This window comes from Hylobates moloch, unplaced genomic scaffold, assembly GCF_009828535.3.
Source record: "Hylobates moloch isolate HMO894 unplaced genomic scaffold, HMol_V3 SCAFFOLD_4, whole genome shotgun sequence".
Lineage (NCBI taxonomy): Eukaryota > Metazoa > Chordata > Mammalia > Primates > Hylobatidae > Hylobates > Hylobates moloch.
Genome location: NW_026652279.1, coordinates 169,869,065 through 169,890,226, shown reverse-complemented (window position 1 = coordinate 169,890,226; position 21,162 = coordinate 169,869,065). Strand labels below are relative to the sequence as shown.

The 21,162-nt window shown below is 37.0% G+C and overlaps 1 protein-coding gene across 1 annotated transcript in view; it reads right to left on the bottom strand.

The window, feature by feature from the left end:
* Positions 1 to 21,162, bottom strand: part of MYO16 (myosin XVI) — a 607,071-nt gene that overhangs the window by 213,611 nt on the left and 372,298 nt on the right. Inside the window, exon 24 of the mRNA XM_058438173.1 lies at positions 5,832 to 5,904. Coding sequence (XP_058294156.1) covers positions 5,832 to 5,904 — 73 coding nt within the window. The remainder of the gene's footprint in view (positions 1 to 5,831; positions 5,905 to 21,162) is intronic.

The window sequence follows — 21,162 nt, the reverse complement described above, 5'->3', positions numbered from 1 at the left end:
ACACTGTTGGTGGGACTGTAAACTAGTTCAACCATTGTGGAAGTCAGTGTGGCGATTCCTCAGGGATCTAGAACTAGAAATACCATTTGACCCAGCCATCCCATTACTGGGTATATACCCAAAGGACTATAAATCATGCTGCTATAAAGACACATGCACACGTATGTTTATTGCGGCACTATTCACAATAGCAAAGAGTTGGAACCAACCCAAATGTCCAACAACGATAGACTGGATTAAGAAAATGTGGCACATATACACCATGGAATACTATGCAGCCATAAAAAATGATGAGTTCATGTCCTTTGTAGGGACATGGATGAATCTGGAAAACATCATTCTCAGTAAACTATCGCAAGGACAAAAAACCAAACACCGCATGTTTTCACTCATAGGTGGGAATTGAACAATGAGAACTCATGGACACAGGAAGGGGAACATCACACTCCGGGGACTGTTGTGGGGTTGGGGGAGGGGGGAGGGACAGCATTATGAGATATACCTAATGCTAAATGATGAGTTAATGGGTGCAGCACACCAACATGGCACATGGATACATATGTAACAAACCTGCACATTGTGCACATGTACCCTAAAATCTAAAGTATAATAAAAAAAAAACAACTATGAAAAAAAAAAAAACAAAAAACATTTGTACCGTACCTGCCATACCATAATGTCTATGCAAACTTTAGTGCCTAGAACAGGGTCTGGAACTGGGGCATATACAACATAGGTTTATTAAATGAATGAACCCTAGATTACTGATGCAACTAAGCCAGAAAAATGAATCCTACTAGGTACTGCTACCACTCACTTACAAAGCACAGAGTATAGCAGTCTCAATTTTCTCATCTGTGAAATGTGATAATGCATGTGAAGAGTATGTGAGAAGAGTCCAATTAAGAGAAGTTAATTTACTATTCCATTTTTCTTTCTATCATCTCTAGCATCATGATTTCACAATGAAGGGCGTTAAAATATTTCTTGAGGTTGAGACTGCCAAATTATATCGTATCATTTCATAAAACTTTAGAAGTATCTCAATTTTTCCAAACTCTGAGCACATAGCCCAAGCCCAGGTCATCTGAAGTGTCCAGTAAATTTCAGTTGCTAGGAAACAGTCTGTAAGCCAGGAAATGATTTGAATTCTTGACAAGTCTGATGAAATTGATTTAGATAAAGCCTGGCTTGAAGATAAATTATATATCACAATTCTTTTTTCTTCTTTTTTGAGACGGATTTTCACTCTTGTTGCCCAGGCTGGAGTGCGGTGGTGCGATCTCCGCTCACTGCAACCTCCACCTTCTGGTTTCAAGTGATTCTCCTTCCTCAGCCTCCCGAGTAGCTGGGACTACAGGCACCCACCACCACGCTGGCTAATTTTTGTATTTTTAGTAGAGATGGGGTTTCACCATATTGGCCAGGCTGGTCTTGAACTCCTGACTTCAAGTGATCCGACCGCCTTGACCTCCCAATGTGCTGGGATTACAGGTGTGAGCCACTGGGCCCGGCCTATATATCACAATTCTATCTTCTGCAAAGGGAGCTTTTATTTTGAATAAATGTGTTCTGTCTCCAATTCTCCAATTCTCTAAATTCTTCCAGCATTTTTCTTTGTCTTTCTTTCTTTCTTTCTTTTTTGAGGCATGGTCCTGTTCTGTCACCCAGATGGGAGTGCAGTAGCGCAATTTCGGCTCACTGCAGCCTCAACCTCCCAGGTTTAAACGATATTCATGTCTCATCCTTCCAAGTGGCTGGGACTACAGGCATGTACCACCACGTGTGGGTAATTTTTGTATTTTTAGTGGAGACAGGGTTTTGCCATATTGGCCAGGCTGGTCTTGAACTCCTGGCCTCAAGTAATCCACCTGCCTTGGCCTCCCAAAGTGCTGGGATTACAGACACGAGCCACTGCACCTGTCATTCCAGCATATTGTTAATATGTAATCTTACTAGACATCATGGCTTTAAGAGATTCACTACATGCCTTTGCATGTATATGTTTAGTGGGAGAATGTAGGGAAATTATTTGTAGGTTAAATGATTTGTTTCCATGACTTTGCTCATTGATGCAGATCTGCAGAGCTCTGTAATAACATGTTTAGAGAGAAAAAATTCTATCGTTTATTATAGTAACACTTATATAATCTTAAACTTTTCTCATTGATTAAAAATGGCGTATGATGAACTATTTTAAACATATTCAATCATGAAGGGAATAATGTAATAACCTCCATCAACCACCAACTAACTTCAACAATCATCAATAAGTACCAACCTATGGCCAATTCTGCTTTTTCCATTTCCTTACTGTCCTCAAAGGTGGACTCATTTGAAGCAATTTGCAGATGGTATGTCCTTAAATCAGTAAATACTTTAGTATAATTCTCTGAGATACAAGAACTTAGAGAAACACATTTTTTAGTATCTTTATCACACATAATCCAATAAATAATAATTTTTAAAAATTTCATCAACTGTCCAGATTTCACATTACTTTAATTATAACTGTTGTACATAATTTAGCACATTAGGGCCCAAGAATGCCCACACATTCAGCTGTTGTACATGTCTTAGATATGTACAACAGGTACCCTCCTTTTACAATTTTAATTTTAATTAAATTTTAATTAATTTTATTTTAATAATTAAAATTATTAAATTAATCTACAGGTGCCCTCCTTTCACAATTTTTCTCTGCATTTTATATGTTGAAGAAGTCAGTTGTTTGTCCTGTACAGTTTTCCACACACTGAAAAGTACCACTGGAAGTATCAAATTACTGCTGAGCTATGTCAACTATATTTTTTACACTAGTATTGTACTTATTATAAGAAATAATTTTGAATAGAAATGATTAGCTAATTCTGCTATGGGCTGAATGTGTTCCTCCACGATTTGCCAAAGTGATGGGATTAGAAGGTGGGGCCTTTGGGAGGCGATTTAGGTCATAATGTTGCCATCATCCCCAGTGAGATTAGTGCCCTTAATAAAAGAAGCCCCAGAGAGCTGCCTTGATCCTCTGTCATGAGTGGATGTGGCAAGAAGGCAGCATCTATGAAGCAGAGAGCCCTCACCAGACACCAAGTCCACTGCCATCTTCATCTTACATTTCCTGGCCTCCAGAACTGTGAGCAATAAATTTCTGCTGTTTATCAATTACCTCCTCTAATGTATTGTGTTCTAGCTGCCTGAATTGACTAAGATAAAGTCAGAGAAAATGGGATTAGAATTTCCTATTAGCTGAAGTATCTCATCTTTTAGATGAGAATCCATTTAATCTTTTGGAGCTACTGGAGGGGACTGAGGTTGGAGATGCTGAAGTTTTGGAGTGTTTCTTAACATCTCCTCAAATGTGTCCCTACTCTAAACAATTGTCAAGCTTCCGGTGGAGGAACAATTGTCATTTATTCCTGAACGAGAAGAACTACTATGAAATCCACTATGAAGACTTTTTTCTTATGAGTTTATTCTTCTTTAAACTTCAATTGAAAACATGCTTGTTGAACTTCTATTATATACAAAGCACAGACACAATTTCAGCTCTGCAGGAGTTGACATTCGAGTGAAGAACTGATGAATGGGTCAATAAGCTCAAAACAGAATAAAAAACATATTATAAAAGCACTAATATTCTTCTGGGTTTGATTCTGAATACAGCATTGATTTGTTAAGCACTTTGTTGCAAGTTTGTAGTGGAATAAAAGACAAGAAAGTCCAGCTTCTGTTAGCAACACAGAAATCTAACATGTATTGCTCAAACCAATGGTCTTAAAAAAATTACATGCAAATTTGCACTCGTCAAAAGATGAGATTTGTACTTATCATAAGATGAGATTTGCACTCATCACAATGGAAATAATTTTATTCTTCTAAATGACTCCTAGTTGCTTTTGTACGCAATAGCAAAGCAAATCTGTTAAAAATTATATATGTGTGTGTGTATGTGTGTGTGCATTTCAAATTTTTTTTCAAAATTTAAGTCCCAGAATTGTTCTTGAGATTTTTACCCATAAATGCCTAAAGGTAGCTTTTGGCATTTAATAGAGACTGACTCTTTAGATGTGAAAAAAATGCCATTCCTATTATACAGAAATCTCAGGCTGTAAATGTATTCCAAAATAAATCACAAAAATATTTAGCAAAAGAAGGACTAATAAGGGATTTACGTAATTATAAAATAAATATGTTTCAGTAAGAAAACAACTTAAATGTTTTGCACGTATTCGTCATTAGCACACTCTATTGATAATTATGTCTGGGTGTGGAGTTGCAGCTTGTGAGGCAAGTCCCCTAGCAGACTTTAGAGGACATCATTCCATCTGTAATTTCTACATGTTGCTTACCAGGAGATGGATAAACCAGTGACTTCACCGCAGACATGAAAGCTTGCCTGTTTTCTAAGATAATAACATAAGGAATCTCTACTGATGCCAGACAGCTTCAAACCCTTGAGCTGAGAGATGCATCTTCTTAAGCACCCTGCAGACCCACATATATTGTCATATATTCTATCGGTCACACTTAACTGCTTTCTTCCTTATGTTCATCACTACTTTTCTCACAGTAAGCAATAAAAATAAACACAGGAAGTATTTCCTTTTCTATTAATCCACAGAAAGCTATGAAAGGAGAAGAGATCTATTGCCTCTATAGTTCCAGTTCAAACTAGACATTTTGTGAAGTTTTGTAAAGAACATGGTTCATGCTGACTCACCCTGGATTGGGTAAGTCAGCATAATTAAGATCTAAACACAGGATGATGCAGAGCTTTTCTAAAAATAAAATTGGCCAATTTTTAAGTTTCTAAAGTGTTCTCATTTGCAACAGTAATGGGTAGGTATCCATCATTTCTTAATCATATACAGTATGAGAGTAACTGACAGGAGAACCTCTGTTTAATTATGTTTAATCTCAGAACTCTGTAAGTCTATTAACCTGATTTTACAAACAAGAAAACCAAAGTTCACTATAGAGTCTTCATCTTGGCCAAGAAATCGACGCTGGTGAAAGTCACAGACTTGCATCTCAAATACATTCTATTTAATTGTTTATCCTACCACACTACCCACCATAAGTAAATAAAGCTACACAAACTACATAATTATGAAAATTCCTCCCAAATGCTATGGAGTTGTAATTCTTCCTGTACTATAATGTAGCTTGGTTTCCTATTTTTTCATGTTTACCTTCCTACAGGTTGACTTTTCCCTTCTGTTTGATAAGGAGAGTTGTATTTCTACTGTCTTTATTAACACTTAGTTTTTAGGTATACTTAATAAAACTATTCATGCAGTGCTATTAAGATGCCTACATAATTTAATACTTTTAAAATGCCCCAAATTATAGATGGATTAAAAACAACCCATGCCTCTCTAATGTATTTTTATGATTTTTCCAATAGTCCTATGTATGAATGTCATATGCAGATGAATCTACAAATAACAGCATGTAGCATAATAGAGCATTTTCATTCTGATGTTTGGCCAAGGTTTTTGAAAGCCTTTGCCTTATTTCAAATATTCATGTTCTCCCTTCTCTCTGACCTAGATGAAACAGCATTTCCATTAGCACAACTCTGGTCTTCATCTTGCATTGTCTTTTAAAACAAGCGATTCTGCTTTCAATGTGTGACTATGCCAGTTGTTTATAAGACCACATAAAATGATTAATATATTGATAAACCAGAGATATTAATTTTAAAACATGAGAGTAAAGTACTTATTTTAATTCCATATTTGTAAGTAGTTACACTCTTTACAGAATTAAAAAAAGAACTTAGTTTTAAAAAGCCATTCAAGTTCACACAATTTTAAAAGACTACTTACTTGCTCAAATTCATTCTTTTGAAACTCTTCAAAACCAAAAATATCCAATATTCCAATATCCAATGTCTGCATGCTGAAACAAAACAATACACCAGGATAAATGGGCATCCTTAAAACTCCTTCATGACCCTCTGCTCATTCTTCAGGTCAGAAGAATCTAGCCACTTAGCACATTGCTGCCAATTTGGACTAAAATTATGAAATAATTATTTTAGAGTCTCATTAAAAAAACTCTGAAAGTTAGCTCCCCCCAAAACTGTTATTTTAATGCTTAGATTCAAACACATGCACATTTATAAAAACACATCGTCTTGTAAATCTGTTTAAGTTCCTTATAGATGCTGGATATTAGGCCTTTGTCCAATGCATAGTTTGCCAAATTTTTCTCCCATTCAGTAGGCTGTCGATTTACTGTTGATAGTATCTTTTAATAATCTGTATGACAAACTCCCATGATGCAAGTTTACCTATGTAACAAACGTGTATACGTGTATATGCACCATTAAACTTAAAAATTTTAAAAAACAAGAATTTGAGGCCAAAAAAACCGAAAACCACATTGATTTTAAATTAAAAATGTAACACTATGTGGGTGATTTAATATTTGCTTCTCTGAAATAGTTCTTGTGGCTATCTCCTTAGGTTGGACTTCTTTTCCCTTAAGGAACGGAGCCTACACGTCGAGTGGTCCTCACTAGCTGTACTTGTGTCTTCTCAGGCTATGCAAGCAGTTAAGTCAGAATTTTTTCATCATACCCAAGTGCGATGTAAGGTAAAACACAATTAAGTCACACGCATGTTCTTTGATGGATCAAATTTAGTCACTTTAAAAGTTCTTCCAGAAGTAATTCTTACAAAGGAAGAATGAAAAAAGCAGAACTTTTGAAGGATAATTTAAAGAAATCAATCTTTTTATTCAATATGAACTATCACTTTTGGAAACAGAATTTTCTACAGTTACAGATGATAAAAATCTCAAATGTCTGAGCCCACTTGGTCAGCAAGGAAAGATGTAAGACAGGCCCAAGTCAGTGACAGCCACTCTAGCAATGGTGATCCGGTGAAGAGGGTTGCATGGAAGGCAGGGAAGGGTAGCATGGGGACGTCGGCATGAACTTGCTTCTTGCAAGGAAGCCCAGAGATAATTCTGGAATTTCTGGGAGGGCACGTACCCCACCTCTTTCATATCACTGACAAATAGTATGAATGGGACAACTGCTGGCGTAATTTTCTGCCAATGGGTACACTGTTCTGTTATTATTATAGTTCTTATAGGATCAATATCCATTGTTTGGTTGGTTGCTAAATTGTTATTTCCTTGCTTTTTCCAAACTGCAGAACCAAACTGGCAAACACCTCAGTCTTTGCATTGTATTTTGTTTTTCACAGACAGTACATAATTATAATCCATGAGGGTCTATAATACATCGCTTCAATGATGATTTTTTCTCTAAAAATGTAGTCATAATTCTATAATATCCTGTCTGTAGTATTTTTTGTTATATATGGTAGAATATAAGCTTCATAAGTAGGAGGGAGAGAATTTTTTAAAAGCCTTCGTACAAATTTCACATGTTAAAGACTATAATACAGTGAGAGAAAAAAAGAAATGATTCAATGTATTTTCCTAATTGACTTAGTTTATAACAAGAAGGAATAAAAATAGCTTTATGACTCATAGTGTGTCCAAATAAACTCTACGTGGATTAAATGTTAGAACAAGAAATTCAAATGGTATAAGAAAACAAATGCGATTCTTTTTTTCTGATTTCAGTTTTGGGAAAACTCAAAATAAGTGTTTTAAACTATTGAACACTTTTTCAACTATTAAACTCCTTTGCAGGATAAGTAATATAAATAAAACTGTTTCTGTTATAGGTAAGTGTTATGTAAAAATGTATTGTGTCATTCGTTTTGATCGCTATTTTTCAATCTGCTGATACGTCTCTCCAGTTTTCTGTTCACCATCCAGCATCCACGCATCCTCCTCTCCATCCTGCTCTCCTTAGGATACGCACAAAGAGATGTTTGGAATGATGTTCATTCAGTGCTAACAATGATGCTGAGGCTTACGGTGACTTTTTGTTTGTTTTGGTCGTGTGTGTGTGTGTGTGTGTGTGTGTTGTCTGTGTGATGAGCTGCATCATCTTTCTTAAAGCAGTTTGGTGATAAAGTTTGTCAGACTTTGGAGATGTTCAGTCTTGGGGTAGGTTTAAATACTTTTTGGTTAGTTAACTTTAGACAAGTTACTTAAATATTTTTAACTGGAGTTTCATCATGTATACAAATAGGAGACCAAGTAAAATTTGTCCACCTAGATCATTGCCAGAATTAGAGGTGACACAAAGTTCTAAAACAAATAGCTGTTATATAGTGTTTACAAAAAGTTGCCTCTTTTTTAAAAAATAAGTTTTTTAAAAGTATCGATCTTATTAAAATTACAAAGAAATACAATTTGAAAAAAATTAGAATGAGAAAGATATTTTCCTATATACTTTTTCTGATAGTTTAAATTGGTAGAGCCTTCCTCAAAAAAAATTTAGTTATAAAGCTTTGCAATATTTATATCTTTTGAACAGTACTTCCATATATAGGAACCTATTCCAAGAAGATTATCAGAAATGCTTTTAAAGACTTATCAACAAGGATGTTCATTGTTATCTTAATTACTATAACTACAAAAAGAAATATTTATTTATATCCCACACTAAAAACACAATTAATTAAATAGCATGAACCCTATGATAAATTTAAAAAGCAATATATAAATTCTGTATAAATAATAACCCCAATTATATATCCAGAAGGCCTGGAAAGAAATAGAGTGAGCCTTGAAAGCGGAAATGGAGATATTGCTTTGTTTACTTCTTTTAACTATTCCCCATTTTGTAAGGTTTCTATATGGAAACATTTATTTTTATAACCAGCAAATATTTCATTGATGTGTATATAAAGGTAATATGAAAACATAGGAAATGTTCATGAACAACATTAATCCCAAAACAAAAGCCAGAACCAAAATGTATACCTTTAGTATACTTAAAGTATAATTTGAACTATGTTAAATAAACCTAAGACACAGGAAAAATAGTCTATGTTAACAGTACATGTAATAAGATGGTAGACCTGGAGGTGATTTCTTAATTTCTTGAATGTTCTATACTGAGTATTATAAGACTATTTATCTTTAACCTTATTTTAAACATATATTTGGGCATTTTCTAATTTTGTAGAGGAAATTGACACCAATAACCCTAAGGGCAGAGAGGGGATACTAGAGCCCCGTCGTGGTAGGAGAAAAGTGTCTGGTTTTGCCAGTGATAAGAGATGCTGCCGACGCAGGGACAGCTTCAGGAGTAAGGAGAAAAAGCACTGGGTCTCTCCCCTGAAGGCCAGGTGCTCGTCCCAAGCACAGATGCCTCGCTGTCCACTGACATCAGGGTCCCCGTGTCAGGCTCTCAGGTCCGACTACCCTCCTTGCTTCCCAGCTGACCTTGGCAGAAGAGACCCTATAGTCATGGCATATTGTTTTGATAGAATTTAGGGAAAAGAGCAGCAGATACCAGTGACACCATGTCACTTCATACATACCTCCCTCCCTTACAAGGATGGCAAATTGCATCAACACACAGAGAAGGGATATTTGGCCACTGTGGCATGGGTGGGTGGGCAACATCATTAAAGGATGGGCTCACATTGGGGAAAGTGAATTATTAATTAGTAATTTAGAGTGGCATACATTTGATTGGAAGGGTATTCCTCTTAAATGCTTTTTTTTCACATTTTATAGATACTGAATCCAAACATATTTGGTTAAAAAAAAAAAGAAAATTCCATTTTCAGGAGAAAAATTAAATGCAAGTTTAAAGCATTTTAAGGACGACTTTTGCAATTACTGACAGGCGTAACATGATCATTTAAAATAATTTATTTCATCATTTATGACTGAAATATGTGTCTGTTACTGCAATAGCAACCTTGGCAGGATAGTAATAAAAACTTTCAGCCAGCAAAACGCCCATACTATGTAGCAGTCCACCTGACTGTCATTCCCCTTATTGATAGCTGACTCCTATTCCACAGGTATTTAACTTAACATTCAATTTCTGACAAGCGGGAGCAGAGATGTCATGTGATCCAGCCAAGACTCACTCCTATAGGCAAAATTAACATATGAATTAGATGATCCGTTTCAGTTCAAATTCTGCCTTAGAATTCTCCTGAGAGCTTTCCTGATAGTTAACAAAACTGTCAGCTTGCATTGACATATTAGTAAAATGCAACACCCTTTACATCAGACAAAATATCAAACGCCAAGACATCAGTCTGGTTTTCATTTTACCTTTTATGTAGATAGGTATAGAGTGGAGAAAGGACTGAATTAAAGAGAAGGTCTATCTTAGAACATGGGTAAACTCACTTCATCTGAGCAGAACAATCTGATGGTGTGTACAAAGCAGCTTTTGTCCTCAATTATCCTCAGGCAAGGAGATTCCCTAGAGAGTTATCCAAGTAGTCAGTTTAGGAAGTAGCTTAACCCTGCTTGGCACAAAAACCCTTAGACTGAGTTAGACCAGTAGGACCCCAGATGGGGCAAGAATTAAATATAAACACATTCCAGACGTGAGCAATCCTGTCCAGACTTACTGCCCTTGGGATCAGCTGCGCGTACATAGAGGCTAGTGCCGGAAAGTCCCTGGAGATGCCGAGCGATGCTATGGCATTCACCAACTGCCCTGTCAATATGCTGATTTATTCATTTACAATAAGTTTTGCTTTCCTTAACTGGCATGATGCCTCGCTGTGGAGGTGAACCCTGCTTAAATCTTACCTTATTTCAACCTCTCAGGGTGTTCTTTAGTCTATGAGAGAAACTTAGGGGGAAGAAGTGGGACTCTAGGATTGCATACTTTTGGGGGTTCCTCTCTTTCATTCTTTGAAGAAAGTACTTGAGACTTCTCACTTTCTGCAACCAAGCCAGAAATTATGGAACGCCTTTGCAATTCGGACAGTTGCACTAGAAGCTGGGAGTAACCAGAGAGGCCGTCTGGCCTTCTCTATCCTGTATGGTATTATACAAACTAGCATCTTCCTAGACGCAGTCATTCCCTGCACCTTTCCCCACAGAAATATACGTTAGGAAGTACAGAACTGTGGCCCCCTTGCAAGGAACGTTGCAGTTAATTAGACTTAGAGAAAATCCAGGATGCAGGTAAACACTGGAGTCCCGTGCACAAAGCACTGTTAGGAGTATTTAAAAATGCCTCTCCTCATTTAATCCTAGGGAATACTGAGATACAGAATGGTGAAGTAAGCTGCCCCCAAACACAGATGAGTGTTAGACAGACCAAGCATTTGAACTTGGCCATCTAGCTGTAGGGCCTGTGCATGTAAGTTCTATGAAGCTCTGCAGAAAACTATTTCCAACTGCTGGTCTTACACCCGAGTCTAATTCTGTTCTCCTCAGAAACCAAAAAGGGCACTGTCTGCATTTGGGATAAGAAAGTGATCAGTTCGTCAATAACTGTAGTAGTGATAAGAGTATACATAATAACAGATCACTTATATCCTTCATATTAGTGAAAGCCACACTCACACTTTAAAAGCCTGAATACTTATTATCTTTTTTTTTTTCTTTTTTTTGAGACGGAGTTTCACTCTTGTTGCCCAGGCTGGAGTGCAATGGTACCATCTCGGCTCACCACAACCTCCGCCTCCCGGGTTCAAGTGATTTTCCTGCCTCAGCCTCCTGAGTAGCTGGGATTAAAAGCATGTGCCACCACACACGGCTAATTTTGTATTTTTAGTAGAGACAGGGTTTCTCCATGTTGGCCAGGCTGGTCTCGAACTCCTGACTTCAGGTGACCAATCCATCCACCTCAGCCTCCCAAAGTGCTGGGATTACAGCCATGAGCCACCATGCCCAGACTACATCTTAGTCTTTATGGAGATTACATGTTGTGTTACATGTATAAAAATATACTGAACTGTACACATAACGTGCACTTTAGCTATGTTCTACCTTGATATGGTTTGGCTGTGTTGCCACCCAAATCTCATCTTGAATTGTAGCTCCCGTTATCCCCATGTGTCATGGGAAGGACCCCCTGGGAGGTAATTGAATCACAGGGACAGGTTTTTCTCATGATAATCTCACGATAGTGAATAAGTTGCACGAGATCTGATGGTTTTATAAAAGGTGGTTCCTTTTGCACATGCTGTCTTGCCTGCTGCTATGTAAGACGTGCCTCTGCTCCTCCTTCGCCTTCTGCCATGATTGTGAGGCCTCCCTAGCCATGTGGAACTGATTCCATTAAACCTCTTTTTCTTTATAAATTACGCAGTCTCGGGTATGTCCTTAACAACAGCGTGAAAACAGACTAATACATACCTCAATAAAACAGTAAAAAACAGCCGGGCGCGGTGGCTCGCGCCTGTAATCCTAGCATTTTGGGAGGCCGAGGTGGGTGGATCATGAGGTCAGGAGATCGAGACCACGGTGAAACCCCGTCTCTACTAAAAATACAAAAAATTAGCCAGGCGCAGTGGCGGGCGCCTGTAGTCCCAGCTACTCCGGAGGCTGAGACAGGAGAATGGCGTGAACCCGGGAGGCAGAGCTTGCAGTGAGCCGAGATCGCGCCACTGCACTCCAGCCTGGGCGACAGAGCGAGACTCCGTCTCAAAAAAAACAAAAAAAACAGTAAAAAAACAAACAGAATGTATGCTCACTTGGATCACAACCATGCACTGTGAGAGAGATTATTGGATAAATATTTGTTAAATGAGAAGCACTTAAATGCAGATTTATTTTGGCACTGCCAAATCAAACATGATGTTAGAATAGTGAAATTATTATGGTTGGCTCTGGCTACTACAAGAAGCTCAAGCATCCCCTATTAGTAGAAAGATATCAGCAGGGAAGCAAATTACCAGCAAGATGTTTGAGTGGCCCAGAACTTAAGGAAGAACTGAAAATACATTCTTCATGAAGTTAAATACACTGACCGCAGTATTTCTCCCACTAGTGTTTTCACTGATGGTTAAGAGTTATATCTGTTCTCCTCCCATATCTGCTGACATGCCAGCTACACACTACTCTGTCAAAGCGGAGATCCACTTCTTGGGGGTATCTTCAGGATAATGACTTTACTCCCTCCCACAAAAATGATAGTTGCTTGTGTTCAAGCAATTATGTGGATGTGAGTCAGCGAGACAAACTAGAGGGAGGCTGCTTGCTGCTGATGTACGTGGTCAAGGAGGGATGGATTTCCTGACGATGCACGTCAACTACAGAAGCACAGCATGAATAAAAGCTTTAAAAAACCCAAACAACAGCAGCACGTGAAGTCAACTCAGCTGTCCACTATGTGTGGTTTGTACTTGCTATCTCAAAGTCAGTGACCGACTCTATTATTCTGCATCCCATACAATAACAGAGTGGTTATATCTACGTTCTTCTACAAAAATGAGTCTGTATCATTGTATTTGGACAACCTTTGGTAGAATGGTGAAGTCAAAATGAAAACTTACATGAAGATGCAGGAAATCTGCAGCTTATTTGTCTTTTCAAGGAAATATTAATGTCAGTATTATATCAATAAGAGACTTCTTTCCTTTCTGTCTGTGTCAGTTTGTAGATGACTGTGGGGCAAGGTTCAGCATCAGGATTCAGGACTTGGAATCAAGTTAGCCCAGTGATATTTGAGAGATTTCATGCCACAAAAGGATACACGCACATCAACATAAGAATAGGCTTGAAAGGAGACTGAGCTCTGAGGTGTATTTGAAGTTTATGTGTTGGTTTTTGACAAACCTGAGGGTCACAGAGAAGATGGTGAGTCAGAGGATATGACCAAGGTCTGTCCAGGAGTGCTTAGGAAAATTGTAAGGAAACTCAAAAAGCCCGAAACCTAAGTACATGGGTCTGGGTTAGAGGCCAGCGATTCAGGAAGACAGAGACAACACTGGGACCCCAGCAGGAGTAATCCGGATAGGTGGGGTGGAAGATTTCTGTGATTGTCAAAGAAAAGGTATGAGGACCAACCATCGAAAAGAGAGTTTTCCCTATGTCTGAATCCCCTGTGTGAATGAATGAACGAGTTCTAGCAGGCACAAGCTTCTCTGCAAAAGAAAGCCAGCCATGGCAAATGTATATGGATGGTGACTGCAGGAAAGGCAGGAATCCAGGCTGTCTACGGAGTTCTAGTGCTTCTCTGGGACTTGGACTTGTTAAGGTCGATGCAGTGGGGGAGGCAAGCTAATCCAGGTCATGGGTATGAGGATTTCTAAGAGTGATCTTCTGATTTGCAGCCTTCAAAATTCATCCATTAATAGTGGCGCTACCAGTTCTCCTAAGACCTCAGGATCCACGGAATTGGATGCATTTTTAGCATAATTTGGGTTGAGGAAGGCCAATTTAGAGGTCATTCATTATGGTAGAAAGTAGTGAGAATGCATTTGCAGAAAGAAAGTTTTGTGATAGAGCAGAGTGAAGACTTTGTACAGCTGCTGGCTGAGCCTTAAGGGTGGCTTATTGAGCTCCGTGAATATTTTAGAAGCATTCACAGAATAACTAGCTCTTCTCAGGGGTGAAAACCTTTCCAGGCTGATTAATTCTATTTTGCCTTTTCCTGATGTTAGATCAGTATAGTAGGAGTGCTATAGGTAGTTGGGTCAACTTTTACTAATGAGAGGTGAGGGAGGACTCAACAAAACTGTTTTGCAAATGGAAAGAGAAGCCTATGGGCACTTCCTCACAATTTCAACCTGTCAATGAGGAAGTACTGTAAAGCCTCACCATGTCCTTCAGTCTCAACAATTAAGAATGGAAGGCGTGGAACCTATCCTCAGGCGGCGTTCAGTCTATTTGGAGAGCAACAAGCTGGGAGAGGCCATCTTCACTGTTAGTAACATTGAATTGCTTGGCTGCTTCCACTCGCAGAAAGCAGCAGTCTCCTAAGGCACATAGCATTTTGGGCTCCAATGTTCCTAAATATTTTAAAATAGGCTATTGAAGAGTTTTTCAAGTGTGTCCTCAGTTCTATGGCCAACTAAACCTGGCTACTCTTTATCTTATGTTCAAAGCTTTTAAGTCCATTGGATTTTGTGCTGTTTCAAGAGAATGTGCAACTCTTTTTTTGGACAACAGGCACTTCCTTTCTTGAATTTTAAAATTTGTTTCATGGAAATCTTGGATGAATATCCCACAGAATGTTCTCTGGGAAACACTGTCCTGGGGCCGATCACTTCCTTCCTCCCACGGTTCTCATGTGAGATTCAGATGGAGAAATGCATTGGTAAGAGAGAAGGAGGAAGACAGGAGAGAGAAAGAGGAGAATGGAGAGATGAAATCAATGGTACAGATGGTATTTGTTTCCAGAAATACAATTTTGATTTTACTTTGTGTGGTATATTTATTTTGTACTTCAAACCAATTAGATAATTACAATCTACCTTTCTTGTTTTGATTTAAGTCTTCAGCCTTAGAGCTCACGCATATTATCAATAAAATGTTCAAATATTACTGGCAGTCGGGAGATGGATATCAATTGAAAAGGTTTTTTTTTTTAATTAAAAATGAAAGGAAGTGTGGCACTAAATCATTCCAATTTTAGCCATCCCAATCAGAAAACTGACTGTGTCTTGGAGTGCTATAATGTATGGATTGGTCTGATGTATCCAAAATGTATTTTAAGAGCATAGGATATTTGAGTGTTACTGACAATTTCAAACTTATCCTAACTAGGAATTATAGACTCATAGGTCTTAAGATCAAAAACAAGCCAAAGAGATATGTAGGCTAAACCTCCATCTGTAGGCAGATGGGATATGATTATCACAATTTTAGGGATGAAGAAAATTAAGATTCACAACACATAAATGTTTAACTAAAGATTTCATTAATGTTAAGTAGTAGGCTCAGAATAGGAATCCAGATCTTTTGCTTCCTATTACCCTTTAAAAAATTAAAACCCAGTTAAAAGATAAAATTACTGTATATGCATGTAGACAAAATTTGAAAGCTGCATACCATTTCAACCTAGTAGCTAAGGGCTACAGTAAACGTGCTGTTCACTTTTTTTTTAACTTATTATGCTTTTATTAGTAGAGTTCCTTTTCTCCCTTAATTATCTCCCAGCCCAAATGCTCCTTTCTATTTTTTATTTTGTTTTTTAAAATAAATTGTATGTTAAAGTAAAAATAAAGTGTATGTTAAAGTAGATAATACGATGCTATGAGATACACATATATAGTAAATGGTTATTAGAGTGGAAGTAATTAACACGTCCATCACCACACATAGTTAGCCACGCCCCTGCCTCATGGCAAGAGCAGGTGTAATCTACTCATTGAGCAAAAATCCTGAATACAACATGCTGGTATTAACCATAGTCCTCATGTCCTATATTAGTCCTTTCACTTGTTCATCCTACATACTCGCTACTTTGTATCCTTCTGTCTCCATCTCCTTATTTCATTTCCTCCAAGGGCTTCTGGCTACCAAGTGTTTTACAAAGCACTTCTGGATCTTTCTGCAATCTAGTACAAGGACTAAAAACCAACAGTCTTCATTACCTGAAGGTTTGGGATTTTAATGGCCCAGAAGATGACAGACCAAAGAGTCTGAAAACACTTGAGAAGGCAGATAATCTCAGGATCTCCCAAACCACTCATAAAATGGAGAGCTGTCTTTTCAATAATGACCTTCAAATGTACATACAAAAAATGTGTGGTTCCAAGTAACAGCTACGAACATTGAATTAGAGACTTGTAGCAAGTCGATGTTTCTAGATAACCAAGCACCACAAAACTCAGTGACCTAAAACAGTAAGTAGTTACTATTGTTCATAATTGTGTGTGTCACCTTGGGCCGCCTGGCAGACGTTAGCAGGTTCAGGATGACCTAACCCAGAGGCCCTGCAACTGGCCGGCTGAAGGCTGGAGCAACATGAGTGTGTGTCTCATCTTCCAGCAGGCCAGCCTGGCCTTATTCACATGGCAGTAACAGGGGTCAGAGGAACCAGAATCATGCAAGGAATTGGGATTGGCACACCATCATTACTGCTGTATTCTGTTGGCTAAAGCAAGTCACAAGGTCAGCTCGAATTCAAAGGGAAAGGAAAAAGAATTAACCTCTTATAAGAGAAGCATCAAACATATATTGTTCATGGCACGGATGCAGAGACTAATAAAAATTGGGATCACTTTTTTGCAGTTTACCACATGACACTTCTCTTGATGATGGCATTTAAGCTAGGCTTTATTTAACTATTGTATGAGTTCATTCATCATTTCAGTACATACATATTGAGCACCTCGATTGGGAAAGCACTGTGCTGCGTGCTGGAGATCCAGATAGAAAGGAATACAGGATAGCCTCGCCTGCGGGGCATGTCCATATTCACACGGATTTAACTTTCATAACAATTTCATTTGAAATAAAGAAATTACCGGCCGGGTGCGGTGGCTCACGCTTGTAATCCCAGCACTTTGCGAGGCCGAGGCAGGCAGATCACGAGGTCAGGAGATCGAGACCACGGTGAAACCCCGTGTCTACTAAAAATGCAAAAAATTAGCCAGGCGTGGTGGCGGGCGCCTGTAGTCCCAGCCACTCGGAGAGGCTGAGGCAGGAGAATGGCGTGAACCCGGGAGGCGGAGCTTGCAGTGAGCCGAGATCGCGCCACTGCACTCCAGCCTGGGTGACAGAGCAAGACTCCATCTCAAAAAAAAAAAAAGAAAAAAGAAATTACCTATATTTTAAAGGGTTATTTAGAAAACATTTGAGCTTTAAAACTAATCTTTTTTATCACCATTTTGATGGTCATCAACATGGGAGGCATTTTTGCAAAAACTCAGGCTTTTAAGTCTGGCATACTAGGGTTCATATCCCAAGCCCATCATATTCTGGCTGTGTGACTTGGGCCATTTACTTAACCTCTCTGAGTTCCAGTTTCTTTATCTGTAAAAGGGAGACAAGAATACCAACCTCATAGCTAATGTCAGTGTAAACTGTAATAATCAGCAGCTCCAAGACTGTCTCATTTACAGGTAATATTCAAAAAATAATAACCACAATAGTCGTACCTTCACAACTTCTCACATCTCCACACATAAAGACGCCAGGCTTGGAAAATGTATTTTCCACTAGACAGTAAGTGAAGAGAGAATAGTTCAAAGTTTGAGGCTGACAAAAACTGAAAATGTCCTTTAGTTGCAAAGCACATCTTCCTCAATTAGAAAATTACATTCAAAAAAGGCAAACGATATTTAACTAGTGGTACTGACATTTCCTTCCTGGTGTTTTTTTCGAGGACAGACAGGGTCATGGAGAGCCAAAAAGGGACATTCTGCTCTCCTTTCTTTGCGGCACTGCAGTGTTATTTATTCTGGCAGAACTGCCACTATGCTCAAATGACAGGCACAGAGAGCATAATAAACAAAGATTCGGCTAACTCTATTGAGCAGGACAGTTATCAGGGGTTGAAAAGAGGCCAAATACATTTCCCCAGTTAGAAATGAAACAAGAGAGCAGGAATAGCTAAGAGTGCAATGAATTTTTTCCTTTATATAAAATATACAAGCTTTAGCCTCTGCACTCTTGGCTCAAGAAAGAGCTAGCAAAACAAAATGCTGAACGGATTTTTTGGCCTTTTAAATCATTGCATTTCATATATACATTTTATTATTAAAACTATGTGGCTCTCAATATTTGTAATAACATATTAGTCATTAACAGAAAAAAACCTAATGTTTAATATTAAAAATGACATATTCTCCTAGATCTGATAAATCTACTTTCCTCTCCATCTCCTGAAAACATGTACTTAGAGCAAAATACATAGTTCTTTATTGGGTCAATAAGCTACACTATTGTTGAAGCAATTTATCATAGATATCATGATTAATATTTAAATTTAACCACTATTTTGTCAACAGCATACTTTTTTAAAAATAATGAGTGGCAAAATTTTAACCATTATGTTGTATTTATTATCTGATAATTTAAAGTTATTTTTAAGTATTATAATCCATATGATACTTTGGTAAAACCCCAATACTTTTTTATTCCTCTAGATTCCTCTATTTGAAAATAAAAATGGTCTCACAAAGTAATGAAAAAACAAATGCACAATTGCAGAGAAAAGGTTTTTAGCTCTTGAGGAAATCATTATACATATGGGTATTTTGGTAAGGAAATGGAGCAGAAGGGGGATTATTTAGAAAGCAGGTTTGTCTCCGATATTTGCTAAATTGTGTAGTTTGGGTTGTCATGGTAATAAGCAACATGATTTAAATAAGTCTACACAGAAATAGAAGTCACTCATACTATATTCATAAGAATCAAAGAAATCTCATTATTTAATGGTAAAAAAAAAAATCCCCGGTTTGGATGAAGAAGGGAAAAACATGGTGTGTCAAATTTATTTTTCTGACAAACTGCTTGTTATTTTATCTCTGAAAGAACATAAAGACAAAATATTTAGAACTAAACAACAAAGGAAACACTACAGATAAAACTTCTGGAATACACTAAGAGGTATTTAGGAGATGATACTTTATAGACTCAGGGTAAAAAAACATCGTTGGAAACTATGAAACAAATATTCAGCTCATGAATTCAGGAAAAAAAATCACCCAAAAAGTTAAAATTCAAAGAAAGGAAAAAGAAGGATATAATAAAACTACAGAAAATATATTTTTGAAACTTCAGAAATTAATTAAAATAATATAAATGTGAAAGTGACTAAACGAAAATATGATTCTTGAAAATAATTTGTATAGGCAGATTCTTGAGCGAGAATTATCAATGATCTTCGGGACAATGCATAAACAAACAGTATCAGGAATGTAAATGTCAAACTACAGTTGAAATAGAGATTAAAAGATTACTAAACAAAGCTAGCTATGATTTAGCTGGTGAATAAATTAAAAGTATCAAAGTGGACGAAATTCCAGAAAATATGTGTGACTCAAAAAAGAAAGAAAATAATCTGAAACTATAATACACATTTTAAAATAATCAGTATCCAAAAGCCAACTATCCTTTCAAATGCTCAGAAGATTTTAGGGAGATTTCACCAGACATTAAAGGAGTATGTGATCTTCATTTAGTACAAAATGTTTTGGAGAGAAAAAACAGAGAGAGGAAGAAAAGAGAAAGCTATCCAACCCACTCTTTAATGTAAATTTGATAGCAACAGATTGTATAAGAAAAAAACAAAAGAATCTCATCTCACTAATGAAAATAAATGCAAACATAAATAAAGACTAGAAAATAGAATCCAGTATATCATGAGCAAACAGGGTTTGCAGTATAAATGAAGAATGATTCAACATCCAAAAATAAACATCAATGCAATGTGTCACAAGAGCAAAGGAAAGAAGGAAATTGCTATGATCTTCCTAATAAAGAAAGAAAACCATTAGAAAATATTTGTATCCATCCATGATTGAAAACACTAGGCAGAGGTTATTTACTGGAATGCTAAGTAAATGTATTACTTAATGGCAAATATTTAGTTGCCATTATTTTGTAAACTAAACAATAAGATCCATTATCATCACAAATTTCCCACATGTATTGGCAGTGCTAGCCAATGCAATAAAATAAGAAGAAGTAAGATACATAAAGAAAAAAAGATAATCACGATCATTTACATAAGAAAGTAGTAAGCCATTTCACAGGAAATTTATTAGAACTAATAAGAAAAGTCAGCAGGATTTCTACATATAAGATCAACATAAGAAACTCAAGGTTCAGTATTCCAATAAATTAATGTATAATAGAATAGAACTCATTATAGCCACACAAAAAAAAGATTCATAGAAAAAGAAATAAAATAAAGGCGTGCATGAAATTGATAGAAAAAATCAAATATTATTTAAGGAATACAATAATAAATGTTGAAATATATTTGTGGAAGAAAAAATCAATAGCCTAAATGGAATAATTTTTCCCATATTAATCTATAAATTAATTTGTAGTCAACATCCCAGAAGAATTGTTTTATGGATAGAGTCAAACTGATTATAAAATTAATATGTGAAAATAGAGGCCCCAAAATAACCAAAACACATAAGAAAAATAGAACTTATGAGAAGTAATTAAAGCAATTTGTCATTGATACAGTTTTAGTAAAATAGATTAAAAATCTAGAGAGGGGTAAAGAAACATTGCTAGTAAACAGGGAAGGGATCATCGAATATTCAACTAAAAATGAAACTATCAACTCCTTACATATACAATAATTTTCTTGCTGTGCTGAAAATTTAAAGGTTTTTTTTTTTTTTAAATATAAGATGACCTTGCGGTAGGAACAGAATGTCTATG